Source organism: Odocoileus virginianus, unplaced genomic scaffold (assembly GCF_023699985.2).
Source record: "Odocoileus virginianus isolate 20LAN1187 ecotype Illinois unplaced genomic scaffold, Ovbor_1.2 Unplaced_Contig_22, whole genome shotgun sequence".
NCBI lineage: Eukaryota > Metazoa > Chordata > Mammalia > Artiodactyla > Cervidae > Odocoileus > Odocoileus virginianus.
In genome coordinates, this window is record NW_027224339.1 from 290,685 (window position 1) to 318,134 (window position 27,450).

Genomic DNA, 27,450 nt, shown 5'->3' on the forward strand with positions numbered 1-27,450 from the left:
CATGTCTGAAGGCCCATCAGTCACCTAAGAATTGGAGAACTTTCTAGGGGCCTCTGCATGGGTGACTATTTTTTATTCTGCACTTCTAATCTTGCTTGGTGAAGATTTTACTGCTGAAAAGCAGCTTATGCCACTCTTTTCAAAAGAAAGTCTTTTTTAAAAGTAGTATTTCTGATTTTTAGTGGGTAATTGGCATACTTGCCCTGCCCCGGTCCTCCCTGGACGTTGTTCTTGTGTACCTAAATGCCATTAGGGACTGGGGGTGAATAGACCTTAAAAGGGTGGAGCCTCCATCCTTGTGCCAAAAGTGCCTGTTCCTTAATGCGCCTGCGTGGTTTCTCCCACGCCCTGGGGAGGATTCCTATCGACTTGCTCCACGCTCGGCGGCTCTTCCTGGCAGCAGGCGGCCATCTTGCTGGAGCCTGTGAGAGAGAGAGAGAGAGAGAGAGGAGAGAAGGGTGACACTGGTTTCAGGGCCGCCCCGGGAGCCTCAAGAGCGGGAGGCAGCCCCGGAGGTGGTCCCTGATCCCGGGTCCTGCTCATGGACCCTGGAAGGGAATGCGTGGGGTGGGAGGGGGCAAGATGATTGGGGATTGCCGACAAGGATTACTAGGTGGGGGGAGGGGCGTTGCTATGGTGACCGGGAAGGGTGGGGTCAGATCTGAATCGCCGCTATGAGTCACCCGGGCGCTGCCTGGGAAGGGCAGGACTAGGGTGGTGACCATGTTAACAGCCGGGTGGGATTTCGCGACTTCGTGGACTGGAGGGACTCTGTGTCTATGGCAACGATCGCCTGGCGGAAGGGGCGGAACTAGATCTCTTCACTTGAGACGCTGACATTCCAGGCCCTTGTCCTGCAGGCTCCCGCGGGCGGACACGCCGGAAGAGGAGGCCAGGGAATGGCCGCGGTGTGGCAGCAGGTCTTAGCAGTAGACGCGAGGTGAGGCGTGGGGTTGGAGCTCGTGAGAGCGGAAGTTACTGTGGTGCATGCGCAGTGGCAATAAATGAGGCTGGGCAGAGAACTTGCCTTTTGCGGCTGAGTGGGCTTGCCGGAGGTGAGCATGTGCAGTAGTAGCGTGTGGGGCTTGCCCGCCGAGAGAATGACTGGCCAGAGAGGGTCGTTAAAGAGCATGCTAGGAGAATGCAGTCACATGTGGGCATGCGCAGAGCGTCTGGTATTAGAGCCTTGGGAGGGGGTGATAGAGCCCAGGCTGGTGACATCCTGTTCCCACTTTTGCCTCCAGACTTCTCTTACCACCGTCATTTCCCCAGTCTGACCCCGTCGCCATCCCATACTGACCCCCACCATTGCACACACTAACTCCCACACCATGTCAGATTGGCCTCTACCATTGTCTACACTGACTCGGTCACCCCATACCACTTCCAGCAAAATTGCAGACTGCCTCCATTGTACCCACATGGACCTTCTTGCCATGCCCATTACTATTGTGGACTCACCCTCATTACAGCACCAGAGAGACCCTCATCACCACTTCTGATCACTTGCCATCCTGACACACACCTCATTCTTCTTCCCTATCCCTTGAGTTGATTGACTCCCTCTGTCCTGTGCCTGCTGCCCGCCTTGCCTCCTGCCATCGCAGGTACAACGCGTACCGCACACCAACGTTTCCACAGTTTCGGACGCAATATATCCGACGGCGCAGCCAGCTACTGCGAGAGAATGCCAAAGCTGGGCACCCTCCAGCATTGCGTCGGCAGTACCTGAGGCTGCGTGGGCAGCTGCTGGGCCAGCGTTACGGGCCCCTCTCTGAGCCAGGCAGTGCTCGTGCCTATAGCAACAGCATCGTCCGCAGCAGCCGCACTACCCTTGACCGCATGGAGGTGAGCTCCTCCCCATGCACCTGCTGTGTTTACTACCTGCCTCCATATTTATTCATTCAACAGACTTGTCAAGCACCTGCTATGTGCCAGGCACTGTTCTAGGCTCTTAGGATGAGCAGGAGGCAAAAAGAGACAATGTGTGATATAAATCAACAAATACAAATAAGATAGATAGGTTGATTAACAGGCAATAAATGAAATAAATAGGTCACTAAACGTAGCAAAGCAGGTAAACAAGTGAATAACTACCACAGCTTGTAGTGAGAAGTGCTGATGTGGAAAAATAAAGCAGACTTGGGGAATGAAACGGGACTGGTGTGGGGGACAGAAAAAAGCTGTTTCTAATGGAGATGATCAGGGAAGGCCTCTCTGAGGAGGTGATAATTGAGCTGAGACTTGAATGAGGCAAGAAACTAAATCAAGTGGTTTTCTGGTGGAAAAGTGTTCATTCTTTGTTCAAAGAACATTTGTTGAGTATCTGCTGAGCGGGGCAAGAGCAAGGGAACTAATGCAGAGGCCACCACAGTAGTGCCAGCAGTGGTGGCTTTGGAAGGGGTGAGAAGGAATCTGGTTCTGGCATGTGGGGTCTTAGTTCTCCAACCAGGGATTGAACCCATGCCCTGCAGTGGAAGTGTGGTCTTAACCACTGGACCGCCAGGAAGTTCCCATGGTTCTGGATATATTTTGAAGACTCTAGATCTTATAGGTTCTTGAAGGCTGTTTGCAAGGTGTGCCCACTCTGACCCTCTGTTGCCAGGACTTCGAAGATGATCCTCGGGCCCTGGGGGCCCGTGGGCACCGCCGCTCTGTCAGCCGTGGCTCCTACCAACTGCAAGCACAGATGAACCGTGCTGTCTATGAGGACAGGTATGCACCAGGGTCAGCTCAAAGAAGAGGTTTGTGAGGAGGGGAGGGGCCACGGGACAATGAAAGGCCACACGCTAGTACCTCCCTTCTCTTACTCCTCACTCCTACTGGGGCCTAGGCCCCCAGGCAGCGTGGTGCCCACCTCAGCGGCAGAAGCAAGTCGAGCCATGGCTGGGGACACATCGCTGAGCGAGAACTATGCCTTTGCGGGCATGTACCATGTTTTTGACCAGCACGTGGATGAGGCAGGTGAGCCAGTGGATGGCGGGTCCCATCACCATGCATTTGCCCAAACTGACAGCAACCCAGTGCCTCCTTTTCTGGAATGCAGAGTCTTGGGTCCACCTCTAATGGGACGGTTCCCATACATCAAACTTTCCATAAACCTAAAAGCCCTCTGCAAAGTGATCTGCAAAGCCTTGGTTACTTTATTTACCATAAAAGAACTGAGCGGCTTAAAAGAGCACTTGGCTTCTGGCGTCGAGAGTCACTTGAAGGCGCTTAAAGCCTCTGCTGCAGAGAAATCCCTTTGCAAAGGGCAGAGTGGGTTTTGCAAACTGCCAAGACCTTGGTAATTAGAAAGTGCTAACTGAGATGTGGAAGCCATTTCACACTACAGAAAGCATTTACAGTCCATAAGGTACCTGCCAAGATTTAGGGAGTTTTTGGCAGAGGGCCTTTCAGGTTCCCGCTCTCTTTCTCAGCCAAGGAAAGCCCTTTGCTGAGGCCACTGTGCCTGGTGCAGTGGATCTTGGCCCTAGCTTACAGGTCAGAAGCTTCCATAAATGAAAGCACTTGGTGAGCATGCTGACTCTCCCAAATGGCTCCTTGGCCTTGCAGTCCCCAGGGTGCGCTTCGCCAATGATGACCGGCACCGCCTGGCCTGTTGCTCACTTGATGGCAGCATCTCACTGTGCCAGCTGGTACCTGCCCCGCCCACCGTGCTCCGAGTGCTGCGGGGCCACACCCGCGGGGTCTCCGACTTTGCCTGGTCTCTCTCCAATGACATCCTTGTGTCCACCTCCCTTGATGCCACCATGCGCATCTGGGCCTCTGAGGATGGCCGCTGCATCCGGGAGATCCCTGACCCTGACGGCGCCGAACTGCTCTGCTGCACCTTCCAGCCGGTCAACAACAACCTTACTGTGGTCAGGCTCCAGGGCGCCCCCTCGCCAAGGGAGGGATGCCAAGCCGGGAGGGCGTGTCTCAGGGAATGAGGATAAGGAGTCCCCTCTAGTCCATCACCTCCATCCTCCTTTGGCCAGGTTCAGAGGGAAACAAGGCAGGACTGGGGTCTCAGTTCTTGGACTGGGGTGGGCTCACTGTGGGGATGGGGCAGTCTGTGGGTAGGGTCACGGCCCCATCAGCAGTAGTCCTACCATTTTCCAGCTGCAGGGGTTGCTGGCTGGGGAGCAAGGTTACTGGTTGGAAACCTTGTCTCAGTGGCAGCTCTTTGGTGGTCTGACCTGGATGGAGAGTCAGAGGGCAGGGGAAGGAAATGAAAAGTCTGGCCCAGCCCTGAGCAGGGAGTAGGGGGAGTTGGCCCCGTGAGTCCGTGCTCTGGGATCCTCTGTCCTAGACTAGTCGAAGACTCCAAGAAAGACCAGACAGTTCCCTTTAGTTCTGGGAGCAGCTGTCTGTTCTGGTCAAATTGCAAGAGGAACCAGCTGGGGAGGATTACCAGCCTGGGTCACTTTGCAGTCTCCCGACCCACCCTCCTATAATGAAAGCGCATAAGGGATCAGCCAGTCCCATCAACTGCAGCCTCAAGGAAGGAGGACTAGCTGGGAGCAGGGTGATGGTATGTGGGTTTCACCCACAGGTGGGGAATGCCAAGCACAATGTGCATGTCATGAACATCTCCACGGGCAAGAAAGTGAAGGGTGGTTCCAGCAAGCTGACGGGCCGTGTCCTCGCTCTGTCTTTTGATGCCCCTGGCCGACTTCTCTGGGCGGGTGATGACCGCGGCAGTGTTTTCTCCTTCCTCTTTGACATGGCCACAGGTAGGCAGGCTCCCGGACTTTCCTGGTGGCTCAGTGGTAAAGAATCCTGCAATGCAGGAGCTGCAGGAGATGCAGGTTCGATCCCTGGGTTGGGAAGAGCCCCTGGAGGAGGGCATGGCAACCCACTCTAGTATTCTTGCCTGGAGAATTCCATGGACAGAGGAGCCTGGCAGGCTACAGCCCATAGGGTCGCAAAGAGTTGGACACAGCTGAAGCAACTTAGCACGCACAGGCAGGCCCCTGGCCTGTATCTGGGTGCTTGTACTCCCACCCTCCTGGTGCACAGCCCTAGCACTCACCTCTGCCTCCTCTCTGCTGCCACAGGGAAGCTGACCAAAGCCAAGCGACTGGTGGTGCACGAGGGCAGCCCCGTGACCAGCATCTCTGCCCGCTCCTGGGTCAGCCGTGAGGCCCGGGACCCCTCACTACTCATCAATGCTTGCCTCAACAAGCTGCTGCTCTACAGGTGGGTCTCCTTTCTGTGCCACCTGGAGGTGGGGAGCCTGTCCCCTCTGTCAGACTGGCATGAGAGCTTTCTCTTCCCAGCAGACTGAGGTGTGGAGGGTGGAGATTAACTCCCTTGAGGGTGGAGATCTGGTCTCCTAATAATATGATAACAGCAACATCAATAGGAGCAGTAATGCAATAGAAGAAGTAATAGTAATAGCAGTAGCCAGCATGTTCATAGCAATTACTGGGACCAGGCTGTGTTCAAAGCACCTTATACATATCACCTCATTTAATCCTCACAAAAACCCTATAAGGTGGGTGCTATTATCATATCTATTTTATAGATGAGCAAACTGAGCCATAAAATGGATTAGAGCCCCCTTAGAGCTTCCCAGGTGACACTAGTGGTAAAGAACCCACCTGCCAGTACAGGAGATGTAAGAAGAGACATGGGTTCGATCCCTGGGTTGGGAAGACCCCCCTGGAGGAGGGCATGGCAACCCACTCCAGTATTCTTTTTTTTTTTATATTTATAGTAGCTTTATTTCTAATAGGAAAGAAACAAAACCATCTTGATTGCAAATAATTATAGATTAGTATTTAAGATTTGTGTTCAGTCATGTCTGACTCTTTGCGACCCCATGGACTGTAGCCCGCCAGGCTCCTCTGTCCATGGGGATTCTCCAGGCAAGAATACTGGAGTGGGTTGCCATTTCTTTCTCCACACTCCAGTATTCTTGCCTGGAGAATCCCATGGACAGAGGAGCCTGGCAGGCTACTAATTCATGGGGTCACAAAGAGTTGGACACGACTGAAGTGACTTAGCATGCCCTTAGAGCAGTGGCATGCTTTCTTTCCTCCCTTTTTTTTTTTTCTTTTTGAAACAGGGAGTTTTACTATCTCCACACAATTATGTCACCTTAATGCAGTTTGCAGCCTGGGCTGTATGCCAGAAAGCTTTCCTTACCAAACTGCTGTGGAAATGCCCCAGACTCCCTGGAGTAGCTCGGGTCCGTTCCTTTGAATGGCCACATGGTGTTCCACAGTGCAGGGGTCCTGTAGTTTGGTCAGCCGTTTCCTCTCTTTGTGCATGTCCTAACTCCAGGATCTCTTAGGGATCCTTAGAGAAAGGAACTAGTGAGTTAAACAGAAGAGGTTTCCCACATATATCAACAGATACAGCTTCCAAATGGTCACTATTGCACTCTAGCCCATGCTTTATACGTTTATACAGTGGTCTCAAAACTAGATTTCATGAACCTTGAAAGGAGCTTGGGTGTGGCGGTGGGGACACAGGCTAGCCCACCATTTGTTTCCCCCGGTGCTAATGCTGCCCCCCTGACCCAGTCTTCTCCTCCATTCAGAGTGGTGGACAATGAGGGGACCCTGCAGCTGAAGAGAAGCTTCCCCATTGAGCAGAGCTCACACCCTGTGCGCAGTATCTTCTGCCCTCTCATGTCCTTCCGCCAGGGGGCCTGTGTGGGTGAGTCCCATGGGATTGGGGTGTCTGGGTGGCCAGGGAGGAGTGGGGACCAGGGATGGTGCTGTTCTGGCTCAAATATCAGGATACCCCAATGCCCTGACTTCCTGGGCTTCAAAAACTCCCAGCAACCTCACACTTTGAACACAGACCCCCAAACAGCCCAGAAACCTCATAGCCTGAGACACAGACCCCTCCTCACCCCCACCAACAAAGGACACAGAGACCTCACACTCTGGACACAGAACCAACACAGCTAGGTGACCTCCCATCTAGGGCTGGTATACTACAGGGCCCCCAGCCCTGGGACCTCACACCTTGGACATAAATCCGTCAACACCTCAGACACCTCAGAGACTCCACATGCAGGGCACCCCACTGCCTCCTGCGATACCTCCTGATGGTCTCTCCTTTCATCTGGGCAGTGACTGGCAGTGAGGACATGTGCGTGCATTTCTTTGATGTGGAGCGGGCAGCCAAGGCCGCCGTCAACAAGCTGCAGGGCCACAGTGCGCCCGTGCTGGATGTCAGCTTTAACTGTGATGAGAGCCTGCTGGCTTCAAGCGACGCTAGTGGCATGGTTATCGTCTGGAGGCGGGAGCAGAAGTAGGAGACTTCCAGCCTTGCTACCGTTCACCTTCCCACCCACCTCCTGCCCCAGTCTTGTATTTGTAAATAAAGTTCCTGTGATTGTGCCGATGGCTGGCTTCCAGTTCTGCAGGGGGTGAGATGGGGGATAGGGCAGCTCTAGGACCCAAGATGGGGTGAGGTTCACCGCCTCATTCATGCCTTCATACATTGATTCATTCATTCATTCAACAACCATTTATGAACATCTGCCATGTCAGAGGCACTACTTAACGTGTTTTACACAGTGATGCATTGGATGGACATTATCAAGCACCTACTGTATGCCAGTAACTATTCTAGGCACTGAGGGTACAGCTGTGACCTAAACTAACAAAAATCGCTGCCCTTGTGAGGCTTACATTCTAGTGGAGTCAGGTAGATAATAAACAAAAATATATAATGGGTGAGCTAAAGTTGAGTGTTGTGAGGAGAAAGGATAGGGGATAGAGTTGCAAGAGGGTGGGGAGGATTAGGCTCTTTTTGGTATCATGATCACAGATGTTCCTGACCATGTAAAATTTATTTTTTATGTATTTTATAAAATAATTTTATTTATTTTTGGCTATGCTGGGTCTTCGTTGCTGTGTGGGCTTTTCTTTAGTTGCGGTGAGCAGGAGCTACTCTTCATTTGCAGTGTGCAGACTTCTCATTGATGTGGTTTCTCTTGTGGCACAGTCTTCAGTATTTGTAGCACATGGGCTCAGTAGTGGTGGCTCCCGGGCTCTAGAGCACTGGATCATTAGTTGTGGCCCATGGGCTTAGTTGCTCCACGGCATGGGGGATCTTCCTGGACCAGGGATCGAACCAGTGTCTCCTGCATTGGCAGGCAGATTCTTGACCCCTGAGCCACCAGGGAAACCCTTATTTATTTTTTTATATTTTATTTTATATTGGAGTATAGTTGATGTACAATGTTGTGTTAGTTTTAGGTGTACAGCAGAGTGATTCAGTTATATATATACATGTATCTATTCTTTTTCAGATTCTTTTCCATATAGGTTATTACAGAATATTGAGTAGCAGTTCCCTGTGCTGTACAGTAGGTCTTTGTTGGTTATCTGTTTTATGTATAGAAGTATATGTATGTTAATTCTAAACTCCTAATTTATTAATATTCCTTCTTCCCACCTTTTCTTTTGGTAACCATAAGTTTCTTTTCCAAGTCTATTAGTCTGTTTCTATTTTGTTAATAAATTCATTTGTGTTCTTTTTAGATCCTGCAAATAAGTGATATCATATGATATTTATCTTTCTCTGTCTGACTTCACTTAGTATGATAATCTCTAGGTCCATCCATGTTGCTGCAGATGGCATTATTTCATTCTTTTTTATGGTTGAGTAATATTCCATTGTATATATGTATCACATCTTATTTTTAAAGATTTATTTTATTTTTTGGCTATGGGGGTCTTCATTGCTGCAGACTGGTTTTCTTTAGTTGGAGCAAGTAGGGGTTACTCTTTGTTGTGGTGTGCAGGCTTCTCATTGTGGTGGCTTCTGTCTTGTTGCAGAGCATGGGCTCTAGGTACCTGGGCTTCTGTAATTGCAGCATGTGAGCTCAGTAATTGTGGCTCATGGGTTCTAGAGTGTGGGCTTGGTAGTTGTGGCATAAGGGCTCAGTTACTCTGTGGCATGTGGGATCTTCCCTGAGCAGGGATTGAACTGGTGTCTCTGCATTGCAGGGTGAACTGTTAACCGCTGGACCACCAGGGAAACTCTGTGTATCACATCTTTATCCATTCCTCTGTTGATGGACATTTAGATTGCTTCCATGTCTTGGCTATTGTAAATAGTGCTACAGTGAACACTGGGGTGCATGTATCTTTTCAAATTATGTTTTTCTCTGGATATATGCCCAGGAGTGGGATTGCTGGATCATATGGTAGCTCTATTTTTAGTTTTTTAAGGAATCTCCATATTGTTCTCCATAGTGGCTGTACCAATTTACATTCCCACCAACAGTGTAGGGGGGTTTCTCTTTTTGCCACATCCTCTCCACCATTTATTGTTTGTAGAATTTTGATAATAGCCATTCTGACCAGTGAGCGATACCTCATTGTAGTTTTGAATTGCATTTCACTAATAATTAGTGATGTTCAGCATCTTTTCATGTGTTTGTTGGCCATCTGTATGTCTTTTTTGGGGAAATGTCTATTTAGATCGTCTGCTCATTTTTGCCTGTTTGTTTTTTGTTTGGCTGCATCACACAGTATGCTAGATCTTAGTTCTTTAACCAGGGATTGAACCCATGCCCCCTGCAAGAGAAGTGTGGAACCTCTGGACCCCCAGGGAGATCCCAAGGGTTGTTTGTTGTTTTGATATTGAGCCACATGAACTGTTTGTATATTTTGGAGATGAATCCCTTGTTGGTCACATCATTTGCAAATATTTTCTCCCATTCTGTGGGTTGTCTTTTTGTTTTGTTTATGGTTTCCTTTGCTGTGCAAAAGCTTTTAAGTTTAATTAGGTCCCATTTGTTTATTTTTATTTTCATTACTCTAGGAGGTGGATCCAAAAAGATATTGCTGCAATTTATGTCAAAGAGTGTTCTGCCTATGTTTTCCTCTAAGAGTTTTATAGTATCTGGTCTTACATTTAGGTTTTAATCCATTTTGAATTTATTTTTGTATATGGTTTCAGGGGATGTTCTAATTTCATCCATTTACATGTAGCTGACCAGTTTTTCCAGCAGCACTTACTGAAGAGACTGTCTTTCCTCCATTGTCTATTCTTGCCTCCTTTGTCATGGATTAATTGACCATAGGCATGTAAGTTTATTTCTAGACATTCTGTCCTGTTCCATTGATTGTTTTTTTGTGCCAGTACCATAATGTTTTGATTACTGTAGCTTTGTAGTGTAGTTTGAAGTCAGGAGCCTAATTCAACTCCATTTTTCTTTCTTAAGATTGCTTTGGCTATCTGGGGTCTCTGTGCATGCTCAGTTGTTTCAGTTGTGTCCAACTCTTTGCAACCCTATGGACTGTAGTCCTCCAGGCTCCTCTGTCCATGGGATTCTCCAGGCAAGAATACTGGAGTTGGTTGCCATGCCTTCCTCCAGGGGATCTTCCCGACCCAGGGATTGAACCTGCATCTCCTGTGTCTCCTGCATTGCAGGTGGATTCTTTACCCACTGAGCCACCTGGGAAGCCTGGAGTCTCTGACAGTGTGAAATTTATACAAATACCTGAATGAAGTGAGAGAGCCACTGTGTGTGAGGGAGAAGAATATTATAGGTTTAGAAAAGGCAGTGCAAATGTGCCAAGGCTGGAGTTTGCCAGAAGGACCATCATAGAAGCCAGTATAGCTGGATCAAGTTTTGGTAGGAGATAAGGTTGGACAGGTCCAATGCTGGAGGGCTTTAGGAGCCACCGTGAAGACTTGAACTTTTTTGCTGAGTGAGGGGTGAGTTCCCAGAAGATTTTGAACACAGTAGGGGCATGGTCTGACTTCATTATGAGAGGATCCCCCTGGGCACTGTGGAGAAAACAGACTGAAGGAGGGGAGCAGGAGCAGGGGGACCAGTCAGGAGACCCTGCATTAGTTGAGGCAAGCAGTGATGGGGTGGTAGCAGCAGAGGGGCTAAGGTAGGGAATGTTGGCTTCTACCACAGAGGTTTCATCCTTTAGTCTGCAGGACTCCGCCTGCTCCTCAGAGAGGCTGAGGTTCCTAGGCTCCCCCCACCTTTGGGGCAGCCACTCCGTGAGCCCCATACCTGTTGTTGCATTGGTTGTTTTCTGCAAGTAGGGAGCAGAGATGCTGAGAGCGCCAAGGCAGTGCAGAGCAACCATGGACCCCAAGGCTGAGATGATGGCTCCTGTTGTGGGAGGAAGGGGATGAGTAATCTCTCTCCACCTCAGAGAAACCCCAAGCCACTCCCACCTCCTCCCAAGCCCACCCAGGGCCCAAATTCAGGACCTGGAATAGCTCAGAGACCACAGAGTAATGTTCAGTATTTGAGAGGAGCCCTGAGTATATTCTTGCCTGGAAAATTCCGTGGACAGAGGAGTTTGGCAGGCAGGCTACAGTCCATGTGGTCACAAAGAGTTGGACATGACTGAGCTACTGAGCACTGAATGAGGAGAGAAACTCTGGGGTGTAGGCAGGGAGACAGATAACCCAAATCCCTTGTCAATGACCTGAGTCACCCGGAAAATGTCAAAGTTCCATAATATCAAGGAGGCTTTTGCTCCAGTTGCTCCCTTCCCACTAGCTTCATAGGCTGCCGGCTCCAGATGCATCAATGGGAAGTGTAGCTACCACCTTGAGACCTCAGGCTCAGTCCACAGAGTCACAGAGACCCCAGCCTGGCCCAACATAGTTGAGCTGTTGAACTAACACCAGCAGTCCTATAGATGGAGGAAAGTAACCTCTTGTTCATCCAAGCCACTGTTACCAGACAGTGTGGTTACTTGCAGCCAGAAGCATTTGTACCTGGTAGTTCCATCTGACAGACCTTAAGAGTAAATGGTGATGAGATAGTGGTGATAGTCCAGAGAGCTGGACTGTTCACAGAATCAGTGATTTGCTAGAAGGATTCTCAGTCTCAGCATATGGTTGTATGCACGGCTATGATTTTACAGCAAAAATATACAGAGCACAGTCAGCAAAGGGAAATGGCACACAGGGGTCAAATCCAGAGGAGACGAGGCACAAGCCTCCAAGGTGTCTTTCAGCAAAGCCTCACAGGACACCCTTAATTCCCTCAGGTGTGATAGCACATGTGAAACGTTATCAACCAGGGAAGCATCCATGGTTTCTACTGGGGGCTGGTCACATAGGTACCCTCTTGCCTAGCACATACCCAACTTCCAGACTCCCTGAAAGAATGCAGCTATTTAGCATAAACCGCAGTGCTTGGGTGAATAGTTCAGGCACATCAAATCACTATTATCAGTTAAGAGGGTGGTGGAAATTTCCCAGAAGTTTCCAGATGCCAGCCAAGGACCCCTATTGAAGCAGGCTTTTCCAGGCCTGCTGCTAGCTCTTTCCTGCATAGTATGGAGCACCAAAAAGATGCTCAGATTCAACTAAGATTAATCAACCTCAACATCATTTGGGGGAACCTCATTTTCCTCTAACACCTTCGTTTCTTCACATTTTTCATGTTCTTTATTACATCTGGATTCAAGATGACTGATCATAGATGTTGTTATACATGACTTGGGGGGTTTTCTCCTTGTGAAATTTTGAAGTAACAGAGTTGACATTCTGTTTTAAATTCATCTTCATGATTTTCTTGACTTACAATCTAAGGGGAAATTAAAGAACAAATAATAAAAAATAAACTTAGTCAAACCTGGGCCTCTGTTAACTTGTCCATCATCACTGTGCCTCTGATTTGACATCAGATCTGGAACTCTTAACCACGCCATCATCAGTACCCCTCTGGTCTTAATTTTGAAATGAAATTCTGCCGACTGTTCTTTGGTTCAAACTTGAATGTAGCCCTCTAGTTAATATCCCACCATCCCTTGCTTTCTGCTCTGACTGGGCCTTTTTGAACTCTAGAATTATCAAGGCATTTCTGGTATGACCTCAAATTCAGACTTTGCTGGCTCTCATGGCATCAAGACCATATTTGATACCACATGAGAATTTCTTAACTAATCCTACATGATAGGCTTCACATTCAACCAAATCCCAGAGCTTTTGTTATTCTGCTGCTACCCTGACTTCTATAAACTATTCGACCATCATCAGCCCTCTGGTCTGACTGTGAGTGGAGAATTCTGCTAACTATTCCAACATGAATTCCTCTGATCTAATTTTGTACTGTTTTAAGATGCCAGCCTCTCTGGTTTGACCTCCTCTATTAACAGTTCCACCATCAGTGCCCTTCTGGTCCACCTTAACGAAGTGTCTGTTAAGTATCCTGCCATCACTGCTCCTCTGACATGACCTGAACCTAGGCCTTTATATTCTAACTGAAAGGTCCTTCTGGTATCAAATCAAATCCAGACGTCTTATTAATTCTTCATCTAAGACTCCTACCTTGGTTGTACCTGGGCTTCTTTTGAACTATTCAACCTTCAACCTCTCTGATCTGACTTTGAACCCAGGCCATTTTAACATAAGTCACAATGCTCCATTAGTCTGACCTTGGACATGGTCCACTATTAACTTCTATGACAGTGTCCTGGTCTGTTCTCAAAACAGGGCCTGTTTTATTGTCATCCCATCTTCAATATCATCCTGCTTCCTAATCAAACTTTTCTACTATCCTTGCTCTCCCACCTGTCTAATGTTTACTCTTCCAGATTCAATGATCTACTGTCTAACTATCCAACACAGCCATTTAAATCCCTCCATACCAGGCCTATCCTCAAACCTCTGTTACATGCGCCACCATTTAACTCCCCTCTGACTTGACCTCAAACCTGATCTTCTGGTGACTGCCCCGTGAGTCTGTCATTGAACTGGTACAGTTATTTCTTCCAATATCAGTGTTCCTGGAATCTGAATTCAAACCCCAGGCTCTGTGAACTATTTTAGAATTCCCCTCTTGACTGACCTCAAACCCAGATATTTATTATGTTGTCTCCATCTCTGTTTCTCTGGACTGACCCTAAACCAGGGCCTCTGTTAACTGTTAATGCCTGTCTAGTCTGAATTCAAGCATTTGCTAACTATTCTAACATCAACACCGCTCTGTCTATATAATCAAACAGAATGATTGTTAGCTAGTTAAAAAAAATAGCTTCTCTTATCTGACCCTAAATCTGGGTCTCTTTATTCCACCATCAGTGGTTTTTCTGGTCTATTATTATTGAACCCTGTGTGTTAACTCTTCTACCATCAACGCTCCTCTTATCTGACTTTGAACCACAGTCCCTGTTAATTCTTCCACTGTCAATTCCCCTCTGGTGGTGTTGCCTTCCACTGGGGCCTCTGATAAGGAAACTACTGTTATTGACCCTCTGGCCTGACTTTAAACACAGTTAATCATTTTACCATCAACACTCTTGTTTTAGAGCACAGACCCTGGCATGTAATTAGTCTATCATCCATGCCCTATTTTCTGACCTTGAACCTGGATTATTGTTATGTCTTTCACCATCTGTGCCCCTTTGGTAAAACTTCAAACCAGGACTTATGGTAAATACTCTAGCATTAGTGGCCTTCTTGTCTGAATTCAAATACTGGGGATAAAAACTACTGAACTTATAAGGACTTCAAAGTGGTTACTACTGGTGAAATACAGGCTACAATCAGATATAATGGGGTGGGAGATTGCAATGTGGACCAAACCATTCACAGAGCTAAATGTAGATTCTAGTGAAGTCACAGGCTGGAATATGGACACTCCCATCATGCATACCTGACTGTGTGTGAGCCAAGGAGTCTCCATAGCACAGTCTTAATGAACACAAGTGTCCAAACTCCAGTCTGTAGACCCCCAAAGTGTCAACACCCCAGTCTGTGACTGCAGGACGTCCCTACCTCAGGATATATGTACCCGGGAGTGTCCACATCTAGCCTTTTTGACCTGAGCATATCAATACCCTAGTCTATATGACTCCAGAAGTGTTCATACCACAGTCTGTGTTATACAGGAGTGACTATACTCAGTCTGTCTGACCTGTTTCTAAATTACTCTGTGTGTGACTCATGGGACTCTGCATCCCAGCTGTTACCCCAGATGTGCCTGTACCCAATCTGTGTGACTCGGAGCATTCAAATGCATGTCTGTATGACCACAGGAGCGATCACACTCCATTCACAGAGGAGAGAAGAAATGAATAGATATCCTTCACTTCTGTTGTGGATAATTAGATAAAGGTAGATTCAACAAAGTATTTTTCTAAAAAGACTTAGAGATAATCATAAGTTGAATTAAAAACAGGAGAGAGAAATTTACCATCACTTGAAAAACAGAAATGATTCTGTAACAAAAGGTAAACCAAGAAGGAAATACCAGAAAGGCATAAAAAATACTGAAAACATAAAACAACACGGAACTAAAATTCTGAGGATAAATATTAATGGATTAAATTCCATACATTAAGTGACAAGGGCATACAGATTGGGCACACAGATTGAGTAAAAATTCAAAAATCAAATAATGTCTATATCAAAATAATTCAGAAAGATTTTTTTTAACTAAGCAAAAATGTATGAGAAAAGTAAAGACAGAGAAAATAGTAGTTGCAATATAAATTCAAGGTAAAATTAAGGAAAACATCATTAAGCAGTCAAAAATGACCCTTTTTATTGATCTAGAGCATGATCAAGATTGAAAATATAGTAGTCACGAGTCTTTATAGTCCATATAACAGACCAGACTGTCAGCTAAAGAACTAGAAGACAGCCAATTGAATCCTTGTCAACTTTTCCATATGGCTGGATTAAGTTGAACAGTCTTCATGCTAGACATTTAAAAATGAAATAGGCCTGCAGTTAGGTTTAGTGGAAAATGCAGCAAAATAGAGGAAGTGGTCTACCTGTTTTCCTCACCTCTGGACTTAAAGAAGGGTACTCTCATGGCCTTGGTGTTCTCTCTTGCAGTGAATATGAGTGGCCACAGGTATAATGTCTAACATTCATATTAGTTCTTGACTACTCTAGGCCCATTTTTTAAAAAAAGAATACGTATTTATTATTCATTTGGTTGTGTCAGTCTTAGTTGTGGCACAGGGGAATTTTTGTTATGTCATGTGGGATCTTTCATTGTGGCTTAGTGGCCCCATGGCATATGGGATCTTAGTTTTCCAAACAGGAGCTAAACCCAAGTCCCGGGTACTGCAAGGCAGATTCTCAACCACTGGACCACCAGGGAAGTCCTATGTTCTTTTAAAATTTCAATTGAGGTATACTTGACATACTATATTAGTTTCAGATGTAAATATAATAAAACATTAAGATTTGATACTTGTATATATTGTGAAGTGATCACACAAGTCTAGTAAACATCCATCACCATATATAGTTATAATTTTTCTTTTGTGATGAGAACTTTTAAGAGTACTTTCTTTTTTTTTATTTATTATTTTTTTTCATTTATTTTTATTAGTTGGAGGCTAATTACTTTACAATATTGTAGTGGGTTTTGTCATACATTGACATGAATCAGCCATGGATTTACATGTATTCCCCATCCCGATCCCCCCTCCCACCTCCCTCTCTACCCGATCCCTCTGGGTCTTCCCAGTGCACCAGGCCCGAGCACTTGTCTCATGCATCCAACCTGGGCTGGTGATCTGTTTCACCATAGATGATATACACGTTTCGATGCTGTTCTCTCAAAACATCCCACCCTTGCCTTTTCCCAGAGTCCAAAAGTCTGTTCTGTATATCTGTGTCTCTTTTTCTGTTTTTCATATAGGGTTATCATTACCATCTTTCTAAATTCCATATATATGTGTTAGTATGCTGTAACATTTAATATATTGTCCTCGGATAGAGGACGTATCAGATATTAAACTGATAAGAACAGATACTACACTTGATCTTAGCCAAAAGGCCGAGAAGCGATTAAGAGTACTTTCAAATATGCAACGCAGTATTATTAACAGTATTATTATATTACAGTATTATAGTCACCATGTGATACATTATATCCCCTTATTTGTTTTATAACTGGAAGTTTGTACCTTTTGACTCCCTTCACCCATTTTGCCCCCACCCCACCTCTGGCAACCACCAATCTGCTCTCTGTATCTATGAACATCCCCCACTCCAGGTCCATTTTCAGGTTTTATTCAAAATGAGAAGTCACTCGTGGTCAAATTCTACCTCACAACCTCGTCTGAATAAAAAAGATGTGCACTACTCTATTAATGAACCACAAGAAGCCCTCAAGTTATTTAAAAAAATAACTTTCAATGACCATATTCTCAGACCATGATGCAATAGTGATTAGAAATTAGCACTCAGTTCTAAAAACGAAGACATCAGGGTCCTCCTACCACCCTAAATGAAGTTTGGGCTGAATTCTCTGAGGCTGTTTCCCCCACCTGTCCCGGGTGATGCTCTAGTTTCCTGACAGGATTGATCTTGTCTTATTCATTCTTGCATCAGAGAGATTATTCAAGCATCAAGTATCATTGCTTTCTACTCCTCATTGTTAAGCGTGTCTTAAGCTAAAATAACCTGTTTGACACGATTCTTGAGCTACACAGCATGTTACATGTTTCAGGAGCTCTCGGAAGACTGATTTCCCAGATCCAGAAAAGTGCAGTCCATCTGCTGTTCCCTTGGGCTTTTAGGTTTTTTTCAGTTCCATCAGAACCACATGGAGATGTGTTCTGAATAAAAGCCATCCCTGTGTTTTCACGCTCCATCCCACCTGCCTTCTTGTGTTGGACTGAGTTTATTTATTTATTTATTTATTTTAAGGCAAAGTTCTCTTTTAATGAAGTCAGAAGAGTTTCATAAAAATATGGAACGCTTCACGAATTTGCATGTCATCCTTGCGCAGGGGCCATGCTAATCTTCTGTATCGTTCCAATTTTAGTATATGTGCTGCTGAAGCGAGCACTGGACTGAGTTTAATACAACTCAGCACCAGTGAAGTACACACCATCATTTTCTGCACCTTTTGTTTTGCATCATGTGCCTCCAGTATTCTCAGGTGAGCTTTAAATACATTGACTTTTTCAACTAGTTAGACATCTCCATTTAGTTGATAAACGAGGTAGCTATTCTATTCACCTGTTTCCCCCAAACTGGTGTAGAACTGGAGGCAGTGTTAAGGACCCTGGGATCACTGGGGCATTTTATTGGGCCATTGGAGAATAGTCCGTGTCAGAAGGGAGGTTCTCTGAAAGAAGAATTTGAGATGGAGTTTGGGGTATAACATGTTTATTAGGGAATTCATTCCTGTGCAGGGAAGCAGGAGAAAGTGGGATCAGGGGAAGGGCCAGTTGATCTGTGATGAAGGCCCTACAGAGGCTGGGTGGTCCCAAAGAGGAGCTCTGGAGCCAGGGCTGCCCATCAAAGTGACCCCTGTCAGGAGGAAACCATGGGGGTTTATGTCTCGGCCTTGATGGGTCATCAGATGTGGGCTGGCCCAGGCATGGATTGACCTCAGGGAGGTGGCTTTCATCACCTGAGGCCCACCCTGCGGAGCTGACAACTGCAGCCAGGGCTTCCTTGAAAGGGGGTCTTGGTGGTACAGGGAGAGGGCTGGGAAAGAAACAGGTAGCCGCTGGGTGAGTGAGTGGGGCCCCAGGTTTTTAATCCATGGTCCTGAGCCAGTCACCTCTCCACTCTGTGGGTCAGTTTCCTCTGGACCCAGCTGAGGGTTAGGGAGTCAGTTCATTCATTCTTTTGACATGTACTACCTGAGCCTTTACACCGTGCAAGGCACTGCAGCAGGATTTAACAAGAAACAAAACAGATAAAACCTCTGCCCTCAGGAAAACAGCCTTCCCAGTGACCCCTAAAACCCATGCAGCGATGCAGACTCAGAGCAGAGGTCACCCCTGGCCTTGCTTTTGATGATTGTGATGCCTGGTGAGCGCTGCGGCCTCAATGCATATTTGGACAGATGGCTGGCTGGCACAGAAGAGGAGGAAATGATCAGCTGAATCCATGTGATTACAGGAGGGAGGGAGCCACTGTGGGTTCTTGAGAAGGAAAACACAGAGATAAGTGTAGCATTATAGGAAGGCTATTCCAGCGGCAGTCAATAACAATAGTGCAGGAAAAAGAAAGTTTTACCGCATATCGCCCTGCTCCTTGCAGGGATGAAAAGAAAAATAGACAGTCAAGGCCAGGCCATACTGCCTGCCCCGCTGGCTGTTAAATGTTTGTTTTGGGCTTATTGTAACCAAGTTATTGTCCATCGGTGGCAGCAATGATTGGGAATTTGCCTTTATGATCTGACAATTTGGGGGCCTCTGTGGATGAATGAATGGAGGTTGGGCAAGAGACCACACAGTGTATCTGGTGTGTTAGTTTGTGCCTCTTGCAGCTAGCCCCTCCGAGGCCTCTCTCCTACACGTTGCCTTCACGGGATAGCCTGTACTTCTTCATATAATTGGCTGGGCTCCAGCTGAGGGAGGGAAAGGCAATGGGTGGCAGCAGGGACAGTGGAAGCCAGCAGGAGAGAGTGTACCTAACAGAAGCTGCAGTCTTTTTATAAACTAACCTCGGAGGTACTACCTCATCATTTCGCCTAGTTCTGCTTGTTAGAAGTGACTCTGGAAATCTAGGCCACGCTCAAGGGGAAGAGATGATATAAGTGCATGAGCCCCAGGAAGCAGGGATCATTGGGGACCATCTCAGAGGCTGCCTACCACATTGCCTCTAAGGTATTTGGGGCCACAGACAAATATTTTTGCAATGTCTCCATCTATATGAATAGTTTGAATTAAAAGTGTATTGAAAATCTTGGGTCCATATGTGGTATTATGATTTATTGATGAGGATTTAGAAAAAAGTGTAGAGAAGAGGTATTTTTATTGGAATATAGTTGCTTTACACTACTGTACAGCAAAGTGAATCAGCCTTACATATACACAGAGCCCCTCTTTTTAAAATTTCTTTCCCATTTAGGTCACAATGAGGCACTGAATAGAGTTCCCTGTGCTCTACAGTAAGTTCTCAAAAAGAGATATTTAGGTATCTGTTTATTGTATAGTCAATACACCTGAATAATCTTTGTATTTCCAGTCTCCATCTTCCTCTTCAGGTCCAGGAGCCATCTCCTTATGTTCTTTATGTTCTTTTTTGTCAAATGTGCCTAAAAAGGAAAAAAAAAAAAACATCCTTCACCTTCCATGTAGGGAAAAACCAAGTTTTCCACCTCCTTCTGTGTTTCTCTTTCCAATGTGTCTCCTATACTACTCACACAGAACACTCACAACACCTCTAACACAAGATGTGTGGGGTTTTTTCCCCCACATCAAGCAATTCTCTATGACACCAGCTGGGTGTCCTATAATTTAACTCAATTCCAACACTATCTACCTGGAGAACGCATCAGATCCCAGAGGTTAAGGGCTCAGCCCCACGAGACTGCCCCTCACCCCACCCCAGCTGCCAATTGCAAGTAGTAGGTCCCCAGGTTACCCACAAATTCTGTCTGATTTGGTTGCTAATCAGAGGTTCCCACGACCTCCTCTTCAAGTTAGATTAATTTGCTAGAGCAACTCACAGAACTCTGGGGAACACTTATGTTTACCAGTTTATTAAAGGACATAATAAAGGATACAGATGAACAGTCAGATGAAGAGATAACCTAGCGTGAGGTCTGGGAGACTACTTAGTGCAGGAACTTCTGTCCCTGTGACACTGGGGTATAGCACCCTCCTTGTATGTGGATGGTTCACCCGCCGGGAAGCTCCCAGAACTTGATGCTATTGAAATTTTATGGAGGTTTCCTCACGTAGGCATGATCAATTATTAACTTCATTTTCAGCCCTTTCCCCTCTCTGAAGGACGGAAGGTGCAGCTGAAAATTTCAAGCTTCTAACTATGGTGTGGTCTTTCTGGTGACCAGCCCCCATCCAGGAGCCATCCAGATCTACCTAGAGTCACTCAGTAGAATAAAAGATGTTGCTAGTGCTCTGTTTCTGTTTTTTATTTTTAATTGGAAGATAATTGCTTTACAATGTTGCATTGGTTTCTGCCATACATCAACATGTATAACTATGGCTGATTCATGTTGATACATGGCTGCTAGTGCTCTTGTCATGTAGGAATTTACAAGGTGTTCAGGAGCTCTGTGTCAGGAATCGGGGGTAGGAACAATATATATTTTCTATTTTCTCACAGTGCCATTCCTGGCTAATTTCATCTCCTACCACAAGATGGTGGCAACGCCATTATTACTCACAATACCATGGCTCTTTAGAATCTGTTTGTACTGGAAAATGTAGAGCTCTTGCCTCTGCAGTTTCCTAATACCATTTATTTAGTGCTGGTTACATCTTACTTGGGACATCGCATCATCCATTGGGCTGCCCATAAATCCTGGCCTCCAATGATTCCTCATACTTCTGTGTTTTGCTGATAAGACCTACAACAGCAAACCTTACACAGAGTACATGGGGAAATGTGAACAAAAATACTTCATTTTCTGGTCATGTTAAATTTTCTGTTTGGAATTTTATATCATAAATGTAGAATAAGAAAACTTCTAGCCATGTCTTTTCTTTAACTCTTTAAACAATGATCACTGCATTCCTAGAATGAGATCTATTGCAAACTTGACTGCACCCCTACCTTCAACACATCCTCACTGGGGTGGAGGAAAGCATGGTGCCCATGGCAGAGTGAGAAGTCTCAGCTGTAGAAAGAATGTCTGTTCTTGGACTCCCCTGAACAGAGGGAGAGTGCCACTGGCAGTCCACTGGCAGTCCAGTGGTTAGGATTCCACACTCTCAATGCACAGGGCATGGACAGCTTCAATCTCCGGTTGGGGAACTAAGATTCCCCCATGCCACATGGCATGACCTAAAATAAATAAATAAAAATAATATATAATAATAATAAATACATAAATTTCATTTAAAAATAATTTTATTTATTTATGGCCACACTGGGTCTTCATTGCTAGGAGTGGGCTTTCTGTAGTTGTAGCAAGTGGAGTTTACTTTCTAGTTGTGTGCAGGGTTCTCATTGCAGTGGCTTCTCTTCTTCCAGAGCACAGACTCTAGAGTGCATAGGCTCAGTAGTTGTGGCACACGGGCTTAGCTGCCCCATGGCATGTGGGATCTTAGTTCCTGGACCAGGGATCAAACCTGTGTGAGCTGCACTGGCAGGTGGACCCTTAACCACTCAATCATCAGGGAAGTTTTTGTTTTTGTTTTTGTTTTAAAGAATGTCCATTCTTCATCTTGCCACCCCATGGACTGTAAACCTCCAGTCTTCTCTGCCCATGGAATTTTCCAGTAAGAATACTAGAGTGGGTTGCCATTTTCTTCATCTGGCAGGGCTTGAGACCCACCTGGAGGAGCATGATGTCACCACATTGATGAGCCAAGAGACCTGACTGGAGTTGTGGGGCAATTGTCTTGAAAGTTCCTAGAGAGAGTGGACATGGCCCAGAGAACTGCCTGATACCTGGTGCAGAGCCTGTGGAGGCAATGATTGCTCTGGACACTATACTAGGTAAAGGCACCTGCCACCACCTCTGTATCTTTAGGTGCCCTAGGCTGGAGGCATGAAAAAGTCATGGTGAGAGCTGATACACATGCAGCTCAAGCACAAGGGCTGGCACTGAATGTTCAGGCCTGGAGCCTTGAACTTGGCCTATAAACAACATAACTGAAAGTCACCCCAAATCAGCCTGTTGCCACCATTCTACTCTCCTGGACTCATAAGATCCTATGAAAGAAATGCCACACTAGCCAGCAGGAACAATCTACTCGCCAGGCCCTGTCCCCCAACCCCCCACCCTAGGACTGGCCACAGAGCTCTGGGACAGCCCCATAGGGTTACATCAGTGATGATGGCTTGTCTCTGCTCCTCTTTGTCTGCAGCCCCAGCTGGAGACTTGAAGACCAGTGCCCGGGTCATCTGAAGGCTCCTATACTCACATGGATGGACGTTGATGCTGGTTGTAGCCCAGGCCTCTCCATGTGGTTGCTTTCGGCTTCCTCACAGCATGATGGCTGGGTTCCAAGGCCAAGGACTCAGAGAGAGGCGGGTGGAAGTTGTACCTTTCATGACCAGTTTTGGAAGTTACATAGTGTCACTTCCCCTATAACCTATTCATTGAGTCAGTCACAAAGTTCTGCCCAGGTTCAGAAGAAGAAAAAGGTTCTGCTTCTTGATGGGGAGCGACAAGGTTCTGGAAAGGCACGTGGGGCCAGAAATGTTGCTGCGACCATTTTCGGAAATTATGTTGTTGCTGTTCAGTTGCTCAGTCTTGTCTGACTCTTTGCAACTCCATGGACTGCAGCATGCCAGGTTCCCTTATCCTTCACTGTCTCTCAGAGTTTACTCAAACTCATGTCCATTGAGTCAGTGATGCCATCCAACCATCTCATCCTCTGCCATCCCCCTTCTCCTCCTGCCTTCTATCTTTCCCAGCATCAGGGTCTTTTCTAATGAGTTGGCCCTTCACATCAGGTGGCCAAAGTATTGGAGCTTCAGCTTCAGCATCAGCCCTTCCAATGAATATTCAGGGTTGACTTCCTTCAGGATTGGATTGACTGGTTTGATCTCCTTGCAGTCCAAGGGACTCTCAAAAGTCTCCAACACCACAGTTCAAAAGCATCAATTGTTTGATGCTCGGCCTTCTTTATGGTCCAATTCTCACATTGCATACATGAGTATTGGAAAAACCATAGTTTAACAATAATGACCTTTGTCTGTAAAGTAATGTCTCTGCTTTTTAATACACTGTCTATGTTGGTCATAGCTTTTCTTCCAAGGAGCAAGTGTCTTTTAATTTCATGGCTGCAGTCACCATCTGCAGTGATTTTGGAGCCCAAGAAAATAAAGTCTGTCACTGTTTCCATTGTTTCCCCATCTATTTGCCATGAAGTGATGGGACTGGATGCCATGATCTTAGTTTTTTGAATGTTGAGTTTTAAGCCAGGTTTTTCACTCTCCTCTTTCACCTTCATCAAGAGGCTCTTTAGTTCCTCTTCGCTTTCTGCCATAAGGGTAGTGTCATCTGCATATCTGAGGTTATTGATATTTTTCCAGGCAATCTTGATTCCAGCTCATGCTTCATCCAGCCCAGCATTTTGCATGATGTACTCTGCATATAAGTTAAATAAGCAGAGTGATAATATACAGCCTTGATGTATTCCTTTCTCAATTTTGAACCAGTCCATGTCCAGTTCTAACTGTTGCTTCTTGACCTGCTCACAGGTTTCTCAGGAGAAAGGTAAGGTGGTCTGGAGAAATCTGTATGATTTTCATAATTTTTAAAATTATAGTCTACCACCTGTATAATTTCCATAATTTTGGAAATTATAATCTACCACTAACTGAATGAGAAACTCGACAAGTTGCTTCACCTCACCAGGCCTCAGTTTCCTTATCAATTAAATGGGTATAATAATAGTGTCTATGGTGGAGGGAGAGAATCATATGCAATAATGCACATTAAGTACTTAGCCAAGTGCCCACAATATGGCAAGTACTCAGGGAAAATTAGAAATTATTGTCAGTAATCATTAGCATTGACCAGTGAGGCATCCTGATATAGCTGAAACAAGGTGTTGTGGGTTGAATTGTGTTCCCCTGCCCACCCAAGTTTATTCAAGTCTTAACCTGTGAATGTGACCTTATTTGGAAATCAGTCTTTGCAGGAGTAATTAAGATGTGAGTTAAGATGAGGTCATCCTAGATTAGGGCAAGCCCTGACTACAGTCACTGGCATCCTGATGAGAAGAGGCACAGAAATACACACACGGGGAGAATGCCATGTGACAATGGATACAGAAATTAGAGTGATAAGTCTGCAAGCTATGGGCCACCAAGGATTGCTGGCAACCCACCAGAAGCTGAAAGAGGCAAGAAAGGTCCCTCCCCTGGGGCCTTCAGAGGGAACATGGCCCTGCCACCAACACCTTGATTTCAGACTTCTAACTTCCAGAACTATAAAATAACTTCTGGTTTTTTTCTCTTTTTTCTTTTTTTTCTTTTTTTTTTGACAGCACTGCATGGCTTGTGGGTCTTAGTTTCCGACCAGGAATTGAACCTGGGCCCTTGGCAGTGAAAGCATGGGTATCTAACCACTGGACAGCCAGGGAATTCCCAAAATTTCTTTTGTTTTAAGCAACCCCCACCAATGACTCAGCAGACACTGGGACCCTACTCTTTTCTAGGCACTGAGAATACAGTGATGACTAAAGTAAGCATTCTGCATCTGAGGAGCTGGCAGCAATACAAGTAGTAAAGTGACAGATGTACAAGCTGGATTTAGAAAAGACAGAGGAACCAGAGATCAAACTGCCAACATCTGTTGGATCATAGAAAAAGCAAGGGAATTCCAGAAAAAAACATCTGCTTCTGCTTCATTGACTATGCTAAAGCCTTTGACTATGTGGATCACAACAAACTGGAAAATTCTTAAAGAGATGGGAATTCCAGTAGTCATGTATGGATGTGAGAGTTGGGCTATAAAGAAAACTGAGCGCAGAAGAATTGATGCTTTTGAACTGTGGTGTTGGAGAAGACTCTTGAGAGTCTCTTGGGACGGCAAGGAGATCCAACCGGTCCATCCTAAAGGAGATCAGTCCTGGGTGTTCATTGAAGGGACTGATGTTGAAGCTGAAACTCCAATACTTTGGCCACCTGATGCGGAGAGCTGACTCATTGGAAAAGACCCTGATGCTGGGAAAGATTGAGGGCAGGAGGAGAAGGGGACGACAGAGGATGAGATGGTTGGATGGCATCACCGACACAATGGACATGGGTTTGGGTGGACTCTGGGAGTTGGTGATGGACAGGGAGGCCTGGCATGCTGCGGTTCATGGGGTCGCAAAGAGTCGGACACGACTGAGCAACTGAACTGAACTGAACTGAACTTGCTCTTCATCTAAGGACACCACCCTTATGGCCTCATTAGGTGGTGAGACCCCACCCCTAAGGCTTCATTTAACCTTGATTACCTCCTTAAAGGCCCTATCTCCAAATACAATCACTTTGGGTGAAGGGCTGCAACATAGGAATTTGGGGTGGGGGCACAATTCAGTCTCTTACACTAACCAATGTCCAAATTTTCAAACAGGCTTTCCTAAGGACAGCAGTCACAGGCCTTCTGTGCTACATCTTTTCAGCACAGGCTTCAAACCCAGCTCTGGAAGCCTTGAAATGGCTGTCAATCACATTGTTCCCTGGGAAGAAGTGGGCCCCATTCGGTGCTGTGGTCCAGGTTACAATGACTTCTTCACTGCGTGTTGAGTACCTTCCTGCCAGCTTGGCCACAGCTGATGAAACCAGAAGTAGATGTAAGAGAAGAAGGCATTCCTACTGTTAAAGGACAGAATGTGTTCTTTATTTAGTGGGGAGTCATTGCAGGGTTTTAAGTAACACTAACAGCTAACACTGCTGATAGAGAAGCTTCATTTCTCACAAGTGGCAGAAAAAAGGATTCGGACATGCAATTCACTATGAAATGGATCAGGGCATATTGAGACCCTCTGACTGTATTTACTAGACCTCATGTACATACAATAATTCCATGTATTAAATACATATAAAATGCAGTACCACATGAATTCATGCATGTGTTTACCAGCAAAAAGAAATGCTAAACATGGGTTGAACTGCTACTTCCTTAACAAGAAGTAGGTGTCATGGATTTGGGAAATGACTCATAAATTGTGAGATGACTCAGGATTGTATGAAACTAGGCCATCTACAACTTTATTAAGTCCCATTTCATACAAGCTGTATGTATACAAATTATATAAATAGAATATGTGCTAAGAGTGTATTCAAAGCTAGATCTGAATTAAGGGCACTGTGCTTATAAAAGGCATAATTCCAGCCCTTCCATAATTTTATGTTTACTTTGTATTAGGGCATATTAGAAACTTACACAAAAGTCTAGAGAACAGCAAAATGAACATTCTGTACCACCATCTAGCTCCAAAATTCATAAGCTCATGGCCAATCATCTATATATCCCATCCACTATGTACCCTTCAGATTATTTTGAAGCAAATCTCAGACATCATATTTTTTAATGTACAATAGGTCAGTATGTGTATCTGAAAGATAAGGACTCTTTAGAAAATCTAACCTCAATACCATTTTCTCATCTAAAAAAATAATAAGAAATCCTAAATAGTTTCAAATATCCATTCAGCCTTCACATTACCCTGATTTTTTAATATATATTCAGGATGGCTTCATATGGATGCTTTATTGTTGTTGTTCAGTCATCCAGTCGTGTTCAACTCTTTTCCACCCCATGGACTGCAGCATGCCAGGCCTCCCTGTCCCTCACCATCTCCCGAAGTTTGCCCAAGTTCATGTCCATTGCATCGGTGATGCCATCCAGCCATCTCATCCTCTGATGCCCTCTTCTCCTGCCCTCAATCTTTCCTAGCATCAGGGACTTTTCCAATGAGTCAGCTGTTGGCATCAGATGACCACAGATGTTCGCATCAGGTGGCCAAAGTATTGGAGCTGCAGCTTCAGCATCAGTCCTTCCAATGAATATTCAGGGTTGATATCCCTTAAGATTGACTGATTTGATCTCTTGCTGTCCAAGGAACTCTCAGGAGTCTTCTCCAGCACCACAGTTTGAAGGCATCA

The 27,450-nt window shown here is 45.7% G+C and overlaps 1 protein-coding gene, 2 long non-coding RNA genes, 1 other non-coding gene and 1 pseudogene across 6 annotated transcripts; 3 read left to right on the plus strand and 2 right to left on the minus strand.

Moving 5' to 3' along the window:
• Positions 1-306: 306 nt before the first annotated feature.
• On the plus strand, positions 307-7,347 carry WDR13 (WD repeat domain 13). 3 transcript variants are annotated; one of them, XM_020901233.2, is made up of 10 exons: positions 307-424; positions 861-940; positions 1,642-1,848; positions 2,606-2,715; positions 2,834-2,964; positions 3,556-3,863; positions 4,538-4,718; positions 5,043-5,184; positions 6,533-6,651; positions 7,074-7,347. In XM_020901233.2, exons 1-10 carry the CDS (start codon positions 322-324, stop codon positions 7,256-7,258), a joined length of 1,566 nt encoding a protein of 521 aa, XP_020756892.2. In that variant the 5' UTR covers positions 307-321; the 3' UTR covers positions 7,259-7,347. The 3 variants fall into 3 exon arrangements, with proteins under 3 accessions (XP_020756892.2, XP_020756895.1, XP_020756894.1); XM_020901236.2 differs by having other exon boundaries at positions 345-424; positions 1,608-1,848; XM_020901235.2 differs by lacking the exon at positions 307-424 and adding an exon at positions 431-515 and having other exon boundaries at positions 1,608-1,848.
• A 2,407-nt stretch (positions 7,348-9,754) lies between these two features.
• On the plus strand, positions 9,755-26,393 carry LOC139034059 (uncharacterized). Its single transcript, XR_011486528.1, has 2 exons — positions 9,755-10,046; positions 24,840-26,393. It is a non-coding gene; the product is annotated as an uncharacterized lncRNA (long non-coding RNA).
• LOC139034067 (U2 spliceosomal RNA) lies at positions 16,635-16,750 on the minus strand (annotated as a pseudogene).
• On the minus strand, positions 17,651-17,755 carry LOC139034068 (U6 spliceosomal RNA). The gene has a single exon (XR_011486532.1). It is a non-coding gene; the product is annotated as a U6 spliceosomal RNA (small nuclear RNA).
• LOC110142145 (uncharacterized) lies at positions 21,654-23,685 on the plus strand. Its single transcript, XR_011486529.1, has 2 exons — positions 21,654-22,335; positions 22,707-23,685. It is a non-coding gene; the product is annotated as an uncharacterized lncRNA (long non-coding RNA).
• Positions 26,394-27,450: the final 1,057 nt, after the last annotated feature.

Coding starts and splice junctions, on each gene's coding strand:
- WDR13 (XM_020901233.2), top strand. CDS start 322: ATGCGCCTGCGTGGTTTCTCCCACGCCCTGGGGAGGATTCCTATCGAC. Junction 2,965..3,555: donor CCAGCACGTGGATGAGGCAG/GTGAGCCAGTGG, acceptor TTGGCCTTGCAG/TCCCCAGGGTGCGCTTCGCC. Junction 3,864..4,537: donor TCAACAACAACCTTACTGTG/GTCAGGCTCCAG, acceptor TTTCACCCACAG/GTGGGGAATGCCAAGCACAA.